The sequence below is a fragment of the Copadichromis virginalis genome, linkage group LG17, assembly GCF_057382275.1.
Source record: "Copadichromis virginalis isolate Kocher_CV1m ecotype Utaka linkage group LG17, C_Virginalis_male_GT1.1, whole genome shotgun sequence".
Lineage (NCBI taxonomy): Eukaryota > Metazoa > Chordata > Actinopteri > Cichliformes > Cichlidae > Copadichromis > Copadichromis virginalis.
In genome coordinates this window covers 17,270,957-17,289,568 of record NC_140634.1, presented here as the reverse complement: position 1 = coordinate 17,289,568, position 18,612 = coordinate 17,270,957, and the positions used below count along the sequence as shown (strand labels likewise).

The 18,612-nt window shown below is 40.2% G+C and overlaps 2 protein-coding genes across 7 annotated transcripts in view; one reads left to right on the top strand and one right to left on the bottom strand.

Annotated features, from left to right (window-relative positions):
* The window catches only part of ptpro (protein tyrosine phosphatase receptor type O), a 42,429-nt gene extending 34,292 nt beyond the window's left edge, over positions 1-8,137 (top strand). For all 3 annotated transcript variants that reach the window (XM_085436039.1, XM_085436038.1, XM_085436037.1), the window contains 8 exons: positions 865-955; positions 1,421-1,497; positions 1,615-1,749; positions 2,380-2,502; positions 2,590-2,744; positions 3,891-4,026; positions 4,214-4,335; positions 4,888-8,137. In XM_085436039.1, the coding sequence (XP_085292165.1) occupies positions 865-955; positions 1,421-1,497; positions 1,615-1,749; positions 2,380-2,502; positions 2,590-2,744; positions 3,891-4,026; positions 4,214-4,318 (822 nt within the window). In that variant the 3' untranslated portion in view covers positions 4,319-4,335; positions 4,888-8,137. The remainder of the gene's footprint in view (positions 1-864; positions 956-1,420; positions 1,498-1,614; positions 1,750-2,379; positions 2,503-2,589; positions 2,745-3,890; positions 4,027-4,213; positions 4,336-4,887) is intronic.
* A 2,727-nt stretch (positions 8,138-10,864) lies between these two features.
* eps8a (EGFR pathway substrate 8a, signaling adaptor) overlaps positions 10,865-18,612 on the bottom strand; it is a 33,248-nt gene continuing 25,500 nt past the window's right edge. For all 4 annotated transcript variants that reach the window (XM_085435903.1, XM_085435904.1, XM_085435905.1 and 1 more), the window contains 3 exons: positions 18,280-18,463; positions 17,704-17,836; positions 10,865-13,117 (listed from right to left, as the gene is read on the bottom strand). In XM_085435903.1, coding sequence (XP_085292029.1) covers positions 13,007-13,117; positions 17,704-17,836; positions 18,280-18,463 — 428 coding nt within the window. In that variant the 3' untranslated portion in view covers positions 10,865-13,006. The remainder of the gene's footprint in view (positions 13,118-17,703; positions 17,837-18,279; positions 18,464-18,612) is intronic.

Sequence of the window (18,612 nt, the reverse complement as noted above, 5' to 3'; positions counted from 1 at the left end):
TCTGCATAGTGGGTGTGTCATCTGATTTTAGGGTGCTTTATTCCACAGCCGTTCACAAGTAACAATCAAAACATGTCCTGTTAGAGCAGATTCGTGCTGGTAGGTAGCATGGCAACAGTGGTGGCTGCAGACGTGCTCGCAAGAGCATGGGATGGGTTTTCCTGTCGTATGGACACGTGCCACTCATTTGAAGGGAGACACATGCAGACATTATATAAAGTTTTCTATGTAAAACTTTATATTCATCCAGGTATTTAAAATTTTTGAATTCCTTAAAAAATACAGCGTTTTAAAATCTGATTAACTTTTGATACACCCAGTATTATACATTTATTCAAAGTGGATCCATTCCCCTTATTTCCACCTGCATTTTTTACTGTTGACTGTTCAAGCAGCTATGCATGATTCACACTTCAGAATAATCCTTCTTTATCTGATGCCAAGATTCAGTTCAGTCGCTCTTTGAAACAACCCGTTTTAGCTCCTCTTCATTTAAACCAGCTTTCTTCTAACACTCACAAACAGAAACATGTCAAATCACTTGTTTTGAACTTGAACAGGAGGTGGGTGGGGCTTCTGTCTACCCTCTCTTACATCATACAGTTCCAAGAGTAGGAAAAACTGTGATAACAGTTAGAACAGGCTGCAGGGATTTGTGTACATGCACTGAGCTGATTATTAGACACTCTGGACATTTTTAATATGAACATCCAGCACAGGAACAGGAAATGAGGAGAAGACCCCTGGGTCCATTTTACATCTCACATAACCTCGGAGCTTTTTAAGAGCATTTTAATTTGAAAATCTGACTCAGATTTAAATGATCCTCATCCTTAATTTTAGTACTGATGTTTTTTTTTCCAGGATCTAAAGAGCATCGGTTTGGATCTTTCCCATGATGCTGCTGACCTTCCCATCAACAGGCCCAAGAACAGATACACCAACATCCTCCCCTGTGAGTCTGCACTAACATGTATATATCTAGATTTAAATATCTAGATAAAAAAATACACAAGATCATCAGAACAAAGAGGAAGGCGGGGCCGGACTGAAAGCAACCCGCTGATCATGGGGAAACCATAAAATCAACCGTGAGCCTCCACTTTTACTGATTTATTGCCCAGAGAAAATTTACTTTCATTAGACGGTCTGTAATAAATGTGTAAAATGGAGCCTCGCGGTGCTTTTTCTCTGACTTAAAAATCCAGCTCGTCAGAGTTGTATTCTGAAACCAGCGCACACCACTAACTACAGTGAAGATGCCATTATTAAGTGCCTTTATAGAAATGGAGAGCTTTCATTTTTTCTGATTCTAAAGTCACGTGAGCGTTTGTGTTCCTCGGAGTACGAGGACAAGTTTTACTGTTTGGTGACGACCTGTAGTTTATCTTGGGACTAACGAGAGAAAATCTGCTCTAAGATGACTTCAGTCGGGTGAAGCTGATCTCGATGCACAATGACGAAGGTTCAGACTACATCAACGCCAATTACATACCCGTGAGTACATCCACAACACAAATGTGAGGAATTAGCATCCATTTGTTTTTCATCTCTTTTATAGTCCGTGTTTTGCATGAATTACTTTTTTCTTCTGTGCTTGTGTTTGGATTCCAGGGCTACAGACACAATAAAGAGTACATCGCCACGCAGGGTCCGCTGCCTGAGACCCGCAATGACTTCTGGAAGATGGTTTTGCAGCAAAAATCCCCGATCATCGTCATGCTCACACAGTGCAGTGAACGGCGCCGGGTGAGACTTTATGTTTAATCAGTTTAACTCTTTGTAAGTGGAAAATCTGGAGGTTTCAAGCCGCTTTAAATTTTATACTTAAATCAAAAAAATAACAGATACGTAAAAATAGACAGACACGTAAAGATGACTCATTAGAATAAGTATTAAAAGACTGATTAATAAATAATGTTTTGAAGAAAAATTGTAGTAGCAAATACTTGCTAAAAATGGTTTTCGAAGGATTCTGATTTTTTGGTGTTTATTTATTGGTGTTTTATTCAGACTGAGCACAAGTAATGTGATTAACACAATCAACAGACAGTCACATTACACATATCCACCTATGGCTCAGCACAGAATCACCATCTTCACCTTTTATCAGATCAGAAAATGATTCTTGTTTAATTAGAAGAATAAAAACAAATAGGATGTTGTGTTTTTTATTTGCATAATGAAATTATTAATGTCATATTTCTAAATTAGTATAAATAAGGGGAAAATACATACACACAAATATTTTGTGTTTGGGGGGGGGATCTGAAGACGAAAATTTCTTTAAAAAAAATAAAGTAAAATGACAGAAGTTGCACAATTCTGCCCCCTGGTGGTCATTTTTAACTGTGGCTGTAATTTTCTTCATGTTTTCAGGTGAAGTGTGATCATTACTGGCCCTTCAATGAGGACCCTGTGATGTACGGTGAGGTCAGTGTAGAGTTGCTATCTGAAAGCGAGTCTCCAGAGTGGATCATCAGGAAGTTCAGACTTGGATATGTGAGTTTCTTTGACTTCCAAACGGCTACTGACAAAAGCTTCCAGTTAGTGCATTTATCGAACGTGAACTGTTACTGCCACCTGCAGGCTGATGAGAGTCAGGACGTCCTCCACCTGAACTACACCTCGTGGCCGGATCATGGCGTCCCCACGGTAAATGCCATCGAGAGCATCCTGCAGTTCGTCCATATCGTCCGCCAGCAGGCCAACAGGACCAAAGACCCCATCATCGTCCACTGCAGGTAAGGCCACTCCTTAAAAACATCTGCAGATATTTTATCTTGCTGTGACTCATCTGTTAGCGTCCTCTGGTGGATACATGGAAAATCTAAAATAAATCACCATTATTGAAACTTTTTGTCATTCCTGCTCATTAAATGAAATAAAATGAAACGGCGTACCCAGTGGTGGTGCAGTCTGATTATTTAAACAGAGAAGCAGTGCGCAAATGTCTTCAAAATAAAACATTAGTGCACAATATATGCCACTATTAATGGTTCTACAAACATGGGCTGGATTTTCTGGATGGTTGCAAAGATTCTAGGATCCTCGATGGAATTGGATCAAGTAAAAAACCGAACCCAGGTCCCAAGAATTAGTGATGTGGCAAAAAATTGGGGTTATTTAAAAGGAAGAAATGGTGGTTTGTGGGAATGTGTGAATCATTGAAGAGGTTCTTTCTGTAGCCCTTCCCTGATCTCAGTGTTTCTAACTTCAGGACCAGTAATCTGTGGAGCTGTGTAGCCATCTTAACACTAGAACCACGGACTGGATCATTTAGACTTATCATTTAGGTATTTTAAAAATCGTGTAAATCTGTCACATTCAAACCCCATCATCTTGTATTTCATGGCTTTTCCTAAAACCCTCAATCCACCAACTTCCTTAGATGTCACTTAAAACTTTTAGAGCCGTGGAGCGTTTCTTTGGTAGAAATACTTGGAACCATGTAGACTCTGACAGATGGGTATGTGCTCGACAGATGTTTAATGGTTTTCTATTGTAACTGAGACATAAAAAGTCCTCCTCTTGGTGTTTTCTGGTAGCCAATGAGGTCCATGTTTTTTCATATTGCTTCTGTATTAGAACCAGAACTGAGTCAGTTCTCCGTTAGTGGAAACTGACCCACCTGCCATTAAAGTCCCAGTTTGCGTTCAGGTTTTATGAGCGGTTGGGTAATGTCCTCATTCTTTCTCGGAGTGAATTTATTTATCCAAGTTTGATTTCTGCAGGTTTGATTTTCTCAGAGCAGGAAGGCGACTCGTTTCCTGACAGTCTGAGCCATAAAAATGCAATTAGAGAGATGATGTAATGGCCATTATGATGTCCATTAGTGGACTAGCGACAGCAGCGATTTGGTTTCTAATGATGCCGCCTGTGTGTGACAGTGCTGGAGTCGGCAGGACTGGGACCTTCATCGCTCTGGATCGCCTGATGCAGCACATCAGAGAGCATGAGTACGTGGACATCCTGGGCATGGTGTCGGAAATGCGATCGCATCGCCTGTCGATGGTTCAGACTGAGGTCAGACACTGGCACATCACACCAACACATACATGTGTAAATAAGACAGTTACTTGAAGAAGTCATTAAGTGTCCACACTTTAGAAACCGTCAACTGGATTGCGCCAATGTGTCCTCAATGACCTGAATTTGTGATTGTGAGTATCAAAGGGTGGACGATTAGTTCAAACGTGTTTGTTGTCTGCAGGAGCAGTACGTGTTCATCCATCAGTGCGTCATGCTAATGTGGCAGAAGAAAAAGCAGCAGTCCATCACCTCGGACGTCATCTACGAGAATGCCAGCAAGACATAATGAGGACACCTCCAGACGTGAGTCCAACCCGAAGTATCAGGGCTCATCCCGATTCGCGACATGCTTTATGGTTATTCACGGTATAGAAAATGATTTAGAGCATCCATCCATCCTCATCTTTGTCGCGGGGGCTACACCCTTTTCCAGCTATTCTAGGGCGAGAGGCGGGGTTTACCCTGGTCAGGTCACATGTCTTTGGACTGTGGGTGGAAGCTGGAGTACCCGGAGAGAACCCTGCTAATCTTCATTGCTACCAATGATGATTAGCAACAACTTTCTAGAGGAAGTGGTTAAATGTCTTGGACTAATTTCAGTGAACCCTGTCAGGTCTGAGTCAAGCCAACCCTAAACTCTGTTATGAAGAAAAGTTTTTTTTAAGTGTATAAATATAAATGCCATGGTCTGATAGCTGTCTACCTCAGAAACTAATCTGTGATAAAAAAGTTTGACCTTAAATTTAAATTGAATTTATCTCTGCATCCATCATCTTCTTGTTGATCCAAACGAATGTCTTTGTGTTTTAGACTAAATCCTCCCTTTGTGCTTAAACCCTTCTGCTTGTTTTGCAGGCTGTGAACACACCCCAACCTCCTGTGCTTCAGGCATCCATTCTCTGCAGAAGAAGACTCGCTTCATCATCAGTATCAAAAACAAAAAAAAACAACATAGAACATCTGGGCGAGAGAAAACTATTATCAGTCTCTTTCTTTGAATTGGTGTTAAAGCATGGGATGGAGTTTTGCCTTAAGGAGCCTTCACTGACTGACCAACATGTTCAACCACAGCCCTGCCCTCTGAACTGGACTGACTCACACCAACGTGGGCTCGGAGGAGCGTTGACAAGCAGCAGTTGTTGAGGCAACGAGTCGGTGGAACGGAGTCAGTGGTTTTTCATTTTTATTTATGTTTTTAATCTCAGGAGTCGCTGTAAAACCAGCAAGCACACTGGCCTCCCCTTCAAACCTTTGTTTTAGGTTCAGGTTTTGCTTTGCCCGTCGTCTTGCACGGTGCAGCTTTCCTGGCTTTTTGGGGCGTAGGAGTCGGCGGCAGTAGATTTCATCGTTACGCACTGCCACACCTACCGCACACGTCGATAATTAAAAACCCCAATGGCTCGAGCTCGCTGATTAACTGCCAGGACTGCTGCACAGGAAGAACCCAGCAAACATTCACTAAAGAGCGAACCCAAGATGAGCACAAATCGGATGTTTGGAGACACTTACGTCATCTTTCCATCATGGCTGCATATGCCAAACTTCAGAAGTGAAAAATGAGGAACTTTTCAGATTTCTGCTCCAAATTACGGCAGAAAAATATCATCATCATAACACTATCCGAACTTTATCATGATCAACCCTAGCGGTGTGAATGTTTGCTAGGTCTGTACAACAAGAGGGCACAAACGAGTCGAGGGGAACGCCGTACCCACGCTGCCATCCGTCGCCGCTCGGCGTGTTTGAGGCCAGTTTAGAAGCTAGAGACTGTGGTTGTAGAGCTGTAGTTTGTATTTGCACTGAGGCCTCTGAGCTGCTGAACAAGAAGGGAAGCATTTTGCTGCTGCTTCCCACCGTGGGCGACCAGCACGCAGTCACCATGCTTGGAGCTGTAGATTAACGTTAGGACTACTGTAGAGCTTTGGACTGTCCGATCGGGCTGGCAGAGGAAAAGGACCGTATCCGACAGCATGGACATCGGAGACAGAATCTCTCAAGTTTCCCCGTTACTGGCCCGAAGTCACAGAAACATATCTGCTCAGCATATCAGCAGAGCTCATCTGGGTCCCACATAAATTGATTTTTCACCGTCTAGAAGTGCAGTCAGTTATTGCACAACTACAAATTATACCTTTGAATCTGGACTAGAAAGTATAAATACATAAGTTACAAAAATATCTGCATTTCAATGTCCCGATGCAGTCAGTGGTTTTCTTATACATGCCCACAGTGACTTCCTATAAAGAAGTACTACACCGATAAACGTTTAGCGTACATTTCACTGGACATCACGTGTGATCCAGCGTTTGTAGTGCAACAAAACAGAATGTACGCATCCTGTAAGTATCTTTGACAGTTTAAAAGAAACTTCCTTCACAACGGTTTGTTTTCTCGTTCATTTTGAACTCTAAGCTTTTCTATTTAATTACAGATTTTTTTGTAGTATTTTCAATGAGTAAAACACCCAAAATTTAATCATTAACATTTTATGTAGTATTTCCTACCTTTTTACCATGTCACATACTACAGTCTAGTATGTATTAGACTAAAAGTATTTTAAACATGTGCATTTCACTAAAATGCATTTTGTTGGGTTTTGTTTTTGCCACAGTTTAACATTTTGAAAGGATTTTTCGGGCATTATAAGAAAACCAGTGAGCACGGACATTTAATAAAAAACACCACAGTTCAGGTTTTTGCTGGTTTTGGGCCCCTGGTGTCGGTTTGCGAATGGCTGAGACCGACTCATCAAATTCGATCTGTACAGAAAAGTATTGAAGCATCAGTGTCTGCTAGTTAGATCAGATTCTATTCAGCGATTTAGTTTTCATTGTTCATCTTTCTACTGAGTATTTCACATGAAGGGCAGAAGAATATTCACATTTCCATCATTCCTCAATGATTGTAGAGAATGTCTACTGAGCAGATGAGTGGTCGACTTCAATGAACCCAAAGTTTTACACTCGATTCAGGACATACAGGGTGTCGTCAAAATAAGAGCTCAACTCTGGGGGACGGGAGTATAATCATTTGGGATAGCTATGACTTTGGAATGAATCACAAAAGCTGGTTGAACAATCCAAATAAAAGATTTGGTAAAATGCTAAAAAATTTCATCAAGCTTATAAAATGTATAACACAAACTCTGCACTTCCTACAGTCTACAATCAAAATTTATTGTTATTTTAGAAAGTGTACTGCAACATACATGGTGGGAAAGGTGGAGCGCATTTCAGATGACTGAAATCAAAATTCAATTTGATTTCATACCAAACTGAATTGTAGTTTTTTTTCCCATAATAATTACATTTTGGCACATCGAGCAAAGCTTTTAAATTGCTTTGCTAGTTATTCCCATAATGAATACTAAACCAGGTAACTCTCACTTAATGCTGAAGTACAGATTTTTATTTTGACGACACCTTGCATTAAGTTTGTGCAAATATTTCAGTAATTAATGAATGTTTAAAAAGGCCACTGGCCACTTGTGAAATGATTCATCTTTGTGGCCTTGTGCTTACCACACCTGAAGTCTTTGCCTGTCAGCCGTCTCAGATCCTCAACGGTTGGGTACTTCGGTTCAGTCGCCGCTCGATAGTTTCCATGTCACTCTTAGATATCAGATGTACTGTACATACTACTACTACTGCTTAACTATTCTGTTTCTACTCGTCATTGCAAAGTTATTCTTGTGGAGATGTTGCTTTAGAAGTTTGTTTTTTAAAAGTTGTTGTAAATGTGAATCATCTTTCTCTGAGCTCAGAGCTGAATTCTCGCCGGCGCCGTTTCTTAAGCCTCAGCGTTTAGAAGCGTGACGTGGACGTGGAGGATGCATCTGGGGTCTGAGAAATGCACTTTGGTATGACTGTCAAAAAAAGATTTTTAAAAACTGACAGAACTTGCAGACAGTTTTGTGAAGCTCAGCACTGAAACTCTTCTACAGTTCTTTCTTGCTTAGTGTGTGTCCAGTCGAACTCGTACGTCATTGGTGCCATTATTGTGCATTGTGTCACTTACAGTTTGAAGGATGATCCCGAGCTTGGGTCACCGTCACAGAGTTTTACTGTGTGTGTTGGAACAAAATAAAAATGTTGCAGTAAAAACAGTGTGTGCTAAGTATAACTGTATGATCTTACATAATAATTTAGGATACCATCATGTGTGTTGGCATAATGGCGATATAATTTTTAAATACAATGGTTATGAATACATAGATTTACATAGCACCATGAATATAAAACAGTAGCTCTTTTGAACAACAAGGTCCTGAGTACTACTTAAGGGAAAATTAAAATCAGAAGGTCGCCAACTGAAACGTCAACTTTATGGAGTACAATGTGCCACAATATATGATTCTAGCTTTTCTGACCATCTCACTGTACCGTATTTTCCGCACTATAAGACGCACTTAAAATCCTTTAACTTTCTCAAAAATCAACAGTGCACCTTATGCATGAATTGTGTTTGTGCTTACTGACCTCGAAACAATTTTATGTGGTACACGGCACTCAAAAATGTTTTAGTACGACTTTGGTAAGCTACGAAACCGGACCGCTTGATGGATTGTCGAAACATTACGGCTACCGTAGTCAGGAGCCTCGAGGACTCTGAGTATCTGGGTCCAAAACTCCGTCCCTTCAGGTCCCAAAGTCAAATAAACACTGTGGCATCACTGAGAGTTAAAAACCGTCTAAATCTTTAATAAAATGATCAGCGTTGCTGCTTTACCAGGTGTAACAATTAAGTTTGACATCCAGGCATCCATGAAAACAGAATTTATTAAATTTAACAGTTAGAAGTTAGCAGGAAGTTAGCTCGCTAGTTTCCACCTAAACATGATATAGCATGTTCTGACTGAGAGATTTCTGAAAAAATTAAAACGTACAGCTCTGCAATCACTTCCAACATAAACAAAGACAGAAAACTAAAAAGCAGTGACGTTTGTAGGGTTACTGAAGTTGGACTAGCTGGTATATAATGATGTGCTACGTGATGTACCTGGTAGCGACACGGCTATGTTAGCATAAACACAGTGAAGCTGGAGGCAGTGTTGGTCGAGTTACTTTAAAAAAGTAATCAGTAACTAATTACTGATTACTTCCCGCAAAAAGTAATCCCATTACTTTACTGATTACAAAAATAATTAGTTACTTAGTTACTTTTTAAAAACATGATTTACAACCTGAATAGGTAATAAAGCAATAGATCTTTCAGCCCAATTCTACACGGTGGGCCATTTATAGGGATACACCGTAATAAAATGGGAATGGTTGGCGATATTAAAGTCCTGTTTGTGGCAAACTCCTCAAGATGGGTGGTGACCATGGTGGCCATTTAGAAGTCGGCCATCTTGGATACAACTTTTGTTTTTTTTCCCAGTAGGAAGAGGGCCATGTGGCACATCAAAGTTATTGGTAATGACAAGAAAAACAATGGTGTGCTTGGTTTAACAGGGTCTAACCCTGTTAAACCAAGCACACCATTTTTAAGTACAGGTACTTAAAAAACGTAAGTACCTGTACGTTTTTTTACATAATCCATCATATAAAATGTAATGTAAAATGAAAAAGTCTGTTTTTAAAACTTGTTTTATTAGTTTTAATCTTTTAACTTTATGCATCAAGCAAAAATTTAATTATATGCAACATTCTCTGACTGGAAGAAATTTGTTGAACATTTAAACCTTTTTGCACATTCCAGCATATAAAATAAAATAGTTTTTTGTGTTTACACTCACTCTTTCAAATAGATGCGAGTAAAACACAGCAGAAAATAAAGAAAGTCAAAGACTCAGCGGTCCTGTTGCTCTATTTTCACCAGTATAGCAGGAGTGAGGCAGGCAGAGGTTTGCCCTGGTGCAGGTGTGTCGCAACGGTCAGTGGAAGGATCCGGGAGTTTCCCATTCTGTGGCAGCGTACTCTGTGCTTGCTCTGAAGTTTAGGGTGTTTTTCGCTGTAAAAAGTTTTCTTCACATGCAGTGAACAGCGGACGCTAATGTTTTTGTCACTTTTTACGGAATCAAACTCAAAGTAAGGTCAGTACTTCCACGCTTTAAACGCTGCACGGTCATACTCTCTCCCGCACTTGTCATATTATCCATTGTTGATCTGCACACAGCTGTTGCCACGAATGTCGCACTCGTTTACGTCATTCTCATGAGACACTCTTGCAAAAAAATAAATAAATCATGGCTTTAGTAACGCAGCGTGCTTACAGGAAAGTAACAGTAATCTAATTACCTTTTTTGCAATACAATCCCTTACTTTACTCATTACTTGAAAAAGTAATCGGATTACAGTTACGTTACTTGTAACACGTTACTGCCCATCTCTGGCTGGAGAATGAACGCTAACTTTTTTCCACTCGATAAAACTTAACGTGAGGGTTCCTGATGGTTGGGGACAAATGCAATCGCATTGGAGGATGCTGTAAATGGACCAAACTTCAGTCAGGAGAAGAACTGAGATAATCCATCCACAATACGAGGTTAGTCATTAATATACTGCAACAACACGGGAATAGAGCAGCTGCGAGAGAATTCATCATTAATGAATCAATGGAACGGAAGTGGAGGAAGCAAGAAGAATTAGTTGAGTAAAGTTTGACTTTTTTGAAAGTTTGAAAGTTTGACTGTTTTGTTTCGCTTAATCCAGTGCGCCTAATGGTCTGAAAAATACAGTATTTAAATAAAGAATGAATTTAAAATTTGAACTTTGCTGTGAAATGAATCTCTGAAAGAACGATGGCTCAGAAGCAGACGTGAAGATTACAGGGAAAAAAAAAAAAAAAAAAAAAAAAAAAAAAGGCTCCATGATGACATTAAAAAAAAAAATGCTTTTAGTAAATGTTTTATTGCAGAATGAGCAGATTTACATGGAAAAGGCACGAAGAAAACTATACACGTACAAATGAACTCTAACCTTTCCTCCTGATTGGCCTCTATACATCTGTTTGGGTAAAACTACACTACGTACACTTTTACTGTTCTCTCATTAGCAACAAGCAATTCTCCATAAACTGAACTACTCTGCTTTAATCATTATTTGTATTACAGTGCTGTGCTACAGTTCAGACAAAGACAAAACTTTCCTTCAGAAGATTAAGTGCATAAGTGGAAACAAAATCAATACAATCAATGCCACAGTGAGTACAGGCTCATTTCTGTACATTTCCTTTTCTATGAGCATTTACATCTTTCATTTACAGTGTTTTCAGGCTGCATGTTTTTACTTTATTTACTGCTCACTGATCTGAACATCTTCTGTTGTTGATTTTTGGCGGTAAATTCTCAAACAATAGCCAGTGTTCAAATCATGTCTGAGCGTGCTCGTGACCAGCACGAACCAATCCAGTCACAGCGGGAACCATCACACCCGTGACTGTTAGAGCACATCATCGCTTCAGTCCCAGTGGTCACCTCACTGATTGGGTTGGGTGGTTTTCAGAGTGATCAAAAAGGACAGATTTTTCACATTAAAAGCCTTTTAAGAAAACAGATTACACCCTTTTCAACTTTTAATGTGAAAGGTCTGGACTCCTTAGTGTGAGTCGTTATTGTGATCCAGTTCAAAATCAAGTCCATGTGAATGTGTGCGTGTAACCTTTAAAATGTGAACTTAAACCTGTGAACTTCCTGTCCCACAGGGGGGCGCACTCGAGCTCATCCAAACAGAATGCAACTCTGTGGAGCTGAAGAACAAAAATGCTGATTTTTCTGGGGTAAAATTTTTTCTTTTCCATCAGGTTTTCGATAGAGTATACAGAGTTCAATTTGTAGATTCCCCCCCCCCCCCCCCCATTTTTTCACGAGGAGGCTGATAGTAATGGCAATTACTAAACCTGAATATAGTCAGCAATCGCTGGCATCACATCACCTGCAGCTCGAACAGGTAAGATGACCAATGAGACAGAAACATGAGGCTACCTGTTGCTTTGGACGGGGCGTGATGAGTTCAGCTACATTCATTTTGTGTTTTTACCCTCAGAACAAAGTCAAAGAAAGACTTTCAGATCTGAGCCATTACAAACACCTCAGCTGCTTCGGCTTGTTTCATTGGTTGTTACCTCTGCCTGAAAAACAACAGCATTTTTATTCATGTGCAAAAATGCTGATTACCAAATATCATTTCCTTGTAAGAAATCTGATCACTCACTCTGTGACAGATGTTCTTCATAAGTTATTTCTATAAAGTTATGTGCATTTCATTTTGCTTCTAGTTTTAAAATAATCCGAGAAAATGAAATCCCATCAAATAACTCTCAAAAACATTTAAATGTATATTTATCAGTCTGTTAGCATAGATGATAGAATAATATTCATTTAGTGAATTTCATTTTTGTAACAAGCAGTCAGGCATGTCTAAAGTACCAGGCTCAGTTTTAGCCTCTCCGTGATCTCACTGTGCCCAGGCACAGAGGGAATAATCCACGTGTGCAGGGTCAATCCCTCTTTGGAAATAAAAACACAGGATCAGCACTTCCTGTTTGCTTTTAGCCTTTTCCACAATCTTAACTCAAAAGACATAAATCCTGAATGTCTCGGCTCCACGAGTCTTCTTAGAGTGCAGTGTGTTTACATCATTACATCATGAAACGCTCCTATGTGTGACCTGACCGCAGTGATGGAGCGGAGAGGACTGGGCGCGGCACTGATGTTAATACTGCGAGGCTTTGCTTTGGAAACGGTGAGCAAACAGCTTTTCACCAACTAAACGAGTCCCCAAAGTGTTCATGTGAACTCCAGGCAAACATGGCAGAATATTGTGTGTGTGGCAGTCCGGTGGGCGGTCGGTTTGTTTCTATGGAGATGAGCTGAGGAGTTCCTGTCTACGCCGCATGATCTCCACGAACGCCGCGCGGTCGGCCGCTGCCTGAGGATTGAGAGAGCAGCAGGCTGCGGTTTGAAAAAAAGGATAAGGTACAGCAGAGGGAGGGAAGAGGAAGGGAGGAAGGAAGGAGAGGAGCTGGGTGGAGCTCAGTGGGCGCCGCCTTCATCGAAAGACTCCACCCCTGAATCACAGGTGCTGGCTGCCAGTTTCTCCTGCCGCCTCCTCATGATCTCCTGCAGCTCGGAGCCTGCACTCTTCTGGAGACGCAGACGAAACAGAGACATGAACAAACACTCATCAGGACACAAACGCACATTTGATCTCGGGAAACTCTCGAGCGCCGCCTCGTGAGACGAGCCCATTTAGACAGCCTGCCTGACTCACTGCAGTTTAGTTTTCCACCAATAATCACGCACTAAAACCACTTTGTTTTTGCTGAGCTTTACTGAAACAGAGTGTTCCTCTCCACAGATTACAGGTGGCCATCCAAGGGTAAAGGGAAATTTAAGAGAAAAAAAAAAATTCTCCATGAACTTGAAACGTCAGAAACTACGATGTAATTATAAACTTTTTTTCTTCAAGCTGATCTTAAGTTTGAATTTTGGTAATTATCCACAGCTTTTATTTACATCGGTCTGTTACCTTGGACAAACTACAAGCTCCTGCTTTCCCAGACCACCTCAGCCCGTTAGAGCGCCCCCGAAAGTCTCACCTCGACCTCTGAGCTTTTCAAGCAATAAATGTAAAATCTACTGAGCGTCAGTGCCGTCACTTTAGAAGATTTTTTCGGCGCGTTGAGGTGAAATCTTCTGTCGGTCAGAGCCTAGCGGCGCCAGCTGGCTGCAGTTTGGTGTAAACTCAGCCTCGGGAAGCCTTTGGCGACTGCCAAGCTGCAAACAGCATGTGGATGAATGTGTCTACGGTGTGGTGTCAGGAAGCATGCTGGGTAACGGGATTTTCTGAAACTGGTGGCACAAACACCTGCTACACCAGAGTCTGTGTGTTCCCAGAGACGAGATGATCTGGAGCAGTTCGTTCACCGCAGGGAGAAAATATAGCGTTTGAGGCCGAAGTGCCGATATTTGTGCAACCAGCTGCAGGTGGAAAGAAGCTTGAGGTGTTCAGGTACGAGAAGTGATCAAAAAGATTACAGGAAGCAGCCAATTACAGGAAAAACCCTCATGCCACTGAAATTTAATCAGTTTGCTCTTCAGCGTCGTCTCATGTGCACCTCTGGACCTCTTCCAGATGTTTCCTGTTGTGACCTGTGAGTCCTCCTCAGAGCTCAAATGTCACATTCACATCTCATGTAACAACAGTTATACTAAATTAGTACTAAATTATACTAAATTAGCAAAATTGCATTTTTACTTTAGTTTAATGAGTTCAAACTATTTTCCCTTTTTGTTATATTTCAAAATTCTATTTTCATATTTAGTGAACTAAAATGTTTTTTTCACATGTAGTTTTACTTTAATGAGCTTGCAAAAGGTCCAGAGGTGCAGAAGAAGATCTTACAGGCAGATTGAACAATTTTAGGCAAGTGTTTGGTTGACATCTGAAACTTTTTGGTCACTTTATTTAAAAAACTGTTTTAAAAACTGATCCAGGACCACAGACAGCTAATTTATACTTACCAGACGCTTCAGTATTACAGGTGCTTTCACAGGTATGTCGCCACTTTACTTATCTAAGATGGTATTTCAAACCATTCAGCATGGTCCATGTCTAGATTGTGGGTTCAGCAGCTGATCTGAATCTGGATGTTTTCAGTGTTCGTTTCTTTATAAAGGACAAACTAACAACAGTAGATATTAAATCTAAATTAAGTGTGTTTAAAAAATAAAAATATGAGCTAAAACTAACAATTGATGTGTTGGAGAAAGTCCTGAAACCCAGATCCGTACATGGAAAATGTGTTTGCACATTTTACCAAAAGAAGGTGAAAATTACTACACATCCAGGTTTCTATGGGAGGGTGGGGCTGTGAGTTAGCAACAGGTGAGGGTCAGAGGTCAACAGGAAGGGCATTGTTTGGGAGCTGCTTCATTCAGGGAGATTAAGAAGGACTTTGTGCACAGCCACAGCAGGAAGCCTAATGCTGACTACCTTAAAAATGCTGCTACACATGAAACATCTGGAGCCTCGTTCTGATGGCCAGATTCAGGAATTCTGAGAAAAGAAACTAGTCTGGAGTCCTGTGTCGATACGAACAAATCCTCCGGTGCAACCGGTCAATGTTGGTCTTCATCTGTGGGCTAATTATAGACTATAAATCCAAAAGGGCCAGGTAAAGAGAGCTGACGGGAAAGTTCTGTTAGATGAAAAACTCCCCAATATCAACAATCCAAATTCAAAAAAGTTTAACGCACTAAGACTCATTTAAGACTTGTTCCCCCCAAAATCAAGACCAACTAGTCCTAAGCTTGGAATACTTTTCCTAAGTTGAGAACAACAAGTCCGAAAGAAGCAGCAGTTGCTGCAGCATCTTGGGCCTTTTTGGCTTCTAAGTCATGTCACTAATTAAGAGAAACAGGAGTCCAACAATCTAAATTCAAAACCTTCCAAACTCGCCAACAGTCCCAAACCTATGGCCACATCAAGACCAGCAAGGCCAAGTCAAGAAGAAGAGCAAGACACAATAATGGTAAATGTTGATTCAATTTTTGTTGTTGAACTTAAAGTGGTTTATTGACCATGATCCCTAACCCAAAAAAGGGCCAACAATCCAAAAGTAAGACAGGTAAGTCCCAGTTAAGACCCCTCAAACATGCGCCTCACGCCAGGATGAACAAGTCTCGCGTTCGCCTGACATCTTCTGACCAAGTTTAAAAAAAATAAAAAAAAAATTAGTACTAACAGATACTGGAACATGTTGGTACCCAAAGAGGAAATAAAATTAAGGGTTTACTTGAATCGCATTAAGTATCTTAATTTTGTCATGAGTCATGGAGGACCTCCTGTTGAATACCACAGCATGTAAAACCCCATGAGTCCTCCATCTCATGCAGTTTCCTTAAATCTGGCCAACAGAATGAAGCTGCATTTACATGAACACGATACCTTTAATGAGTGTGGTAACAGAATCAGAAGATCAAAGGAGGCTCAGAAGAAAACCTGCAGGTGGGAAACAGACACCAGAACACCAGACCTTGCCAGAGTTTGGCGACAGAAAGCTTAAAGACAGAAAAGATCGTGAAGAGGCCTCCAGCTTCCAGACACAAACACATGGCAGCGAACAGATTACAGAGATTACAATCTCTGACCCCTCAGATTATCTGACAACGTCAAGATCAGGATCATAAGTGCTGCTGTTGTCTACAAATAAAACGCTTCCCTTTAAAGAAGTTTAGATTTTATTACAGGAAGTGATCCGATTTGTATTCCAGCACAAAACGTTTTAATAATAATAATAATAATAATAATAATAATAATAATAATAATAATAATAATAATAATAATAATAATCCTCAGCATTGAGGTGTCTGTTAACACCAACAGCCTGTTGGCTCCCTCTGGTGGTCAAACTCAGCGACTTAGCCCTCTTTCATTTTCACTAACTTCAGTAATCAGTTAAATCGGCGCTGACATGTCAGATACTCAGATTGTTTTGTCTCCGTTTCCTGCTGCACGCGTTTGTCTGATGAACCAATCAGCTGTCAGGAAGCTTGGCCTCAACTAACAACACGATCTGATAAAATGCAGTAATAAAACCACACTGACAGACACTAAAGTGAACAATAACACGATTTCACCATCAAAGATTCATTTGTGAAAACGAATCTGTCCTAATACAGAACGTTTGTGTCAATGATCCTTTAATCTAAGAACATAATCATGATGAGGATGTCTCTAAGGAAGCTGTTTAAACTCAATAAAGGCAGGAAGTACAGGTCAAAATTCATTTTTAGATTATTTGAAACTTAAAGTTGCAGTTTGTCAGTTTTATTCTTTTAATATTCAAACTTTATTCGTTAAATATTGTGGCTCCACCATTAGATTCATGGGATGCATGGGACTGACGCTTCTGTAAAGTATTATGGATGTATAATACAGTTATTATTGTAATGCAATCTTAAGCTATTTGCAGTTCATCTCCTTTAGTCCTTAAAGAAAAAGTTAAATCCTTTTAATAAAATGTGTAAAGTCTAATTATTATTCTTCAAAAAGCTGAAATATAAAAAAAAAAAAAAAAAAAAAAAAAAAAAATTACCCAGACTTTTTAAATAGTCAAAAGTCGGTTTTGTTTTTGATAAAAAAAAAAAAAAAAAAATCTTGTCCTGAACATGAAATTAAAATAAATACATCAATTAATTAAAATAAAATAAAATAATAATGAACGTGACTATATTTTCAGGATATTAGAACAGGCTAACTTTTCATTTTATTGGGTGTAAAATATTACTGTTCAAATAAGTATGAACTCATTAGTGAAATATAAAGATTATGAAACCTAAGACCATTTTAACTTCAGCGTTTAAATTATGCTTCCTGTTTTATAAGAATATATCCTACATTATGACTGCCTCATTCTCTAAATACACAAACTTTACTCTGAAAATATATTTTAAATACGTTTGTATTTAATTAAAATGTTTTTGCTGTTCTTGAAGATTTGAAGTATGAGGTTTGATTACTGTAGTTTTATTTCTAAAATATTCCAGCTTTAATCAAACCAAACCTTTATTTTGAAATACTGCACACATTTCCTCAGAGTGACTTCCTGTCTCTGTTGCTTTCCTGCAGTTACTGACATTTCTGCTTCCTTTACTTAAAATCAGACTGATTATAATGAATAGGAATAAATCTGATGGTGACGTCGGGTCTGAGCAGTGACACCCACCTCGAGCGCCGCCTTCTGCACGGTGACCTGACTGAAGACTCGGGCGCCGTCGTCAGGACAAACCGTCCTCAGCTCCTCCTTGTTGAGCGAGAAGAGCTGAGCGCCAGTGAGCACGCCGAGGCTGGTGATGGTGCTGCGCACACACACACACACACACACACACACACACACACACACTCCATTATAGCCTCTCCAATTATGTCCCCCTTTCCTTTTACAGTTTGTGGTTACACACTACAATCATGAGATGGTTAAAAATGATGACGGGTAAAGAAAGTGACATCATTTTATTTATATGACCCGCTTTGAAGCATGAAAGTCACACTGTGGATTATTTTACTTTGAAAAACTGTCATTAAAGCTTCCAGAAGTGAACGTTTCCTGTTCTTGGTCATAAATCCAAACGTTTTAGTCACATGACTGTCAGGAACATGCCTGATTGGTCACATTCAGACTTGACTCTCAGACTTGAGTCCAGTTTGTGTTTTTCTGGTTTCCTTCCTACTCTAAACACAGGTTTAAACTTTAGGATCAACTGAGCGTGTGGGTCAGTGCGGGTTAAAGCAGCAGACTTACACGGGGCTGAAGCCTTTGGCCTCCAACCATGCTTTGACCTCTTCTGGTGTCGAGTCATACGTGATGCTGACCGACGGCGTGCTGCCACTGCGGGCGGGACCCTGAAACTTCTTCTGGGCGCTGCGACCGAGCGTCAGCCTGTGCATCAGCTCGTCCTGGACCTCCTCCATGTTCGACTTCCTTCCTATGGACAGAAACACAAACAGGGTTACCTGTACCATGTCACCTGCCTCTGATGGTCTGGATTCTTTAAGTAGAAACATTTATTCAGCAAGTCTGAATATTAAAAGTATTCAAACTGATCACGGTTTGATTTTCTGAACTTTATTTAAA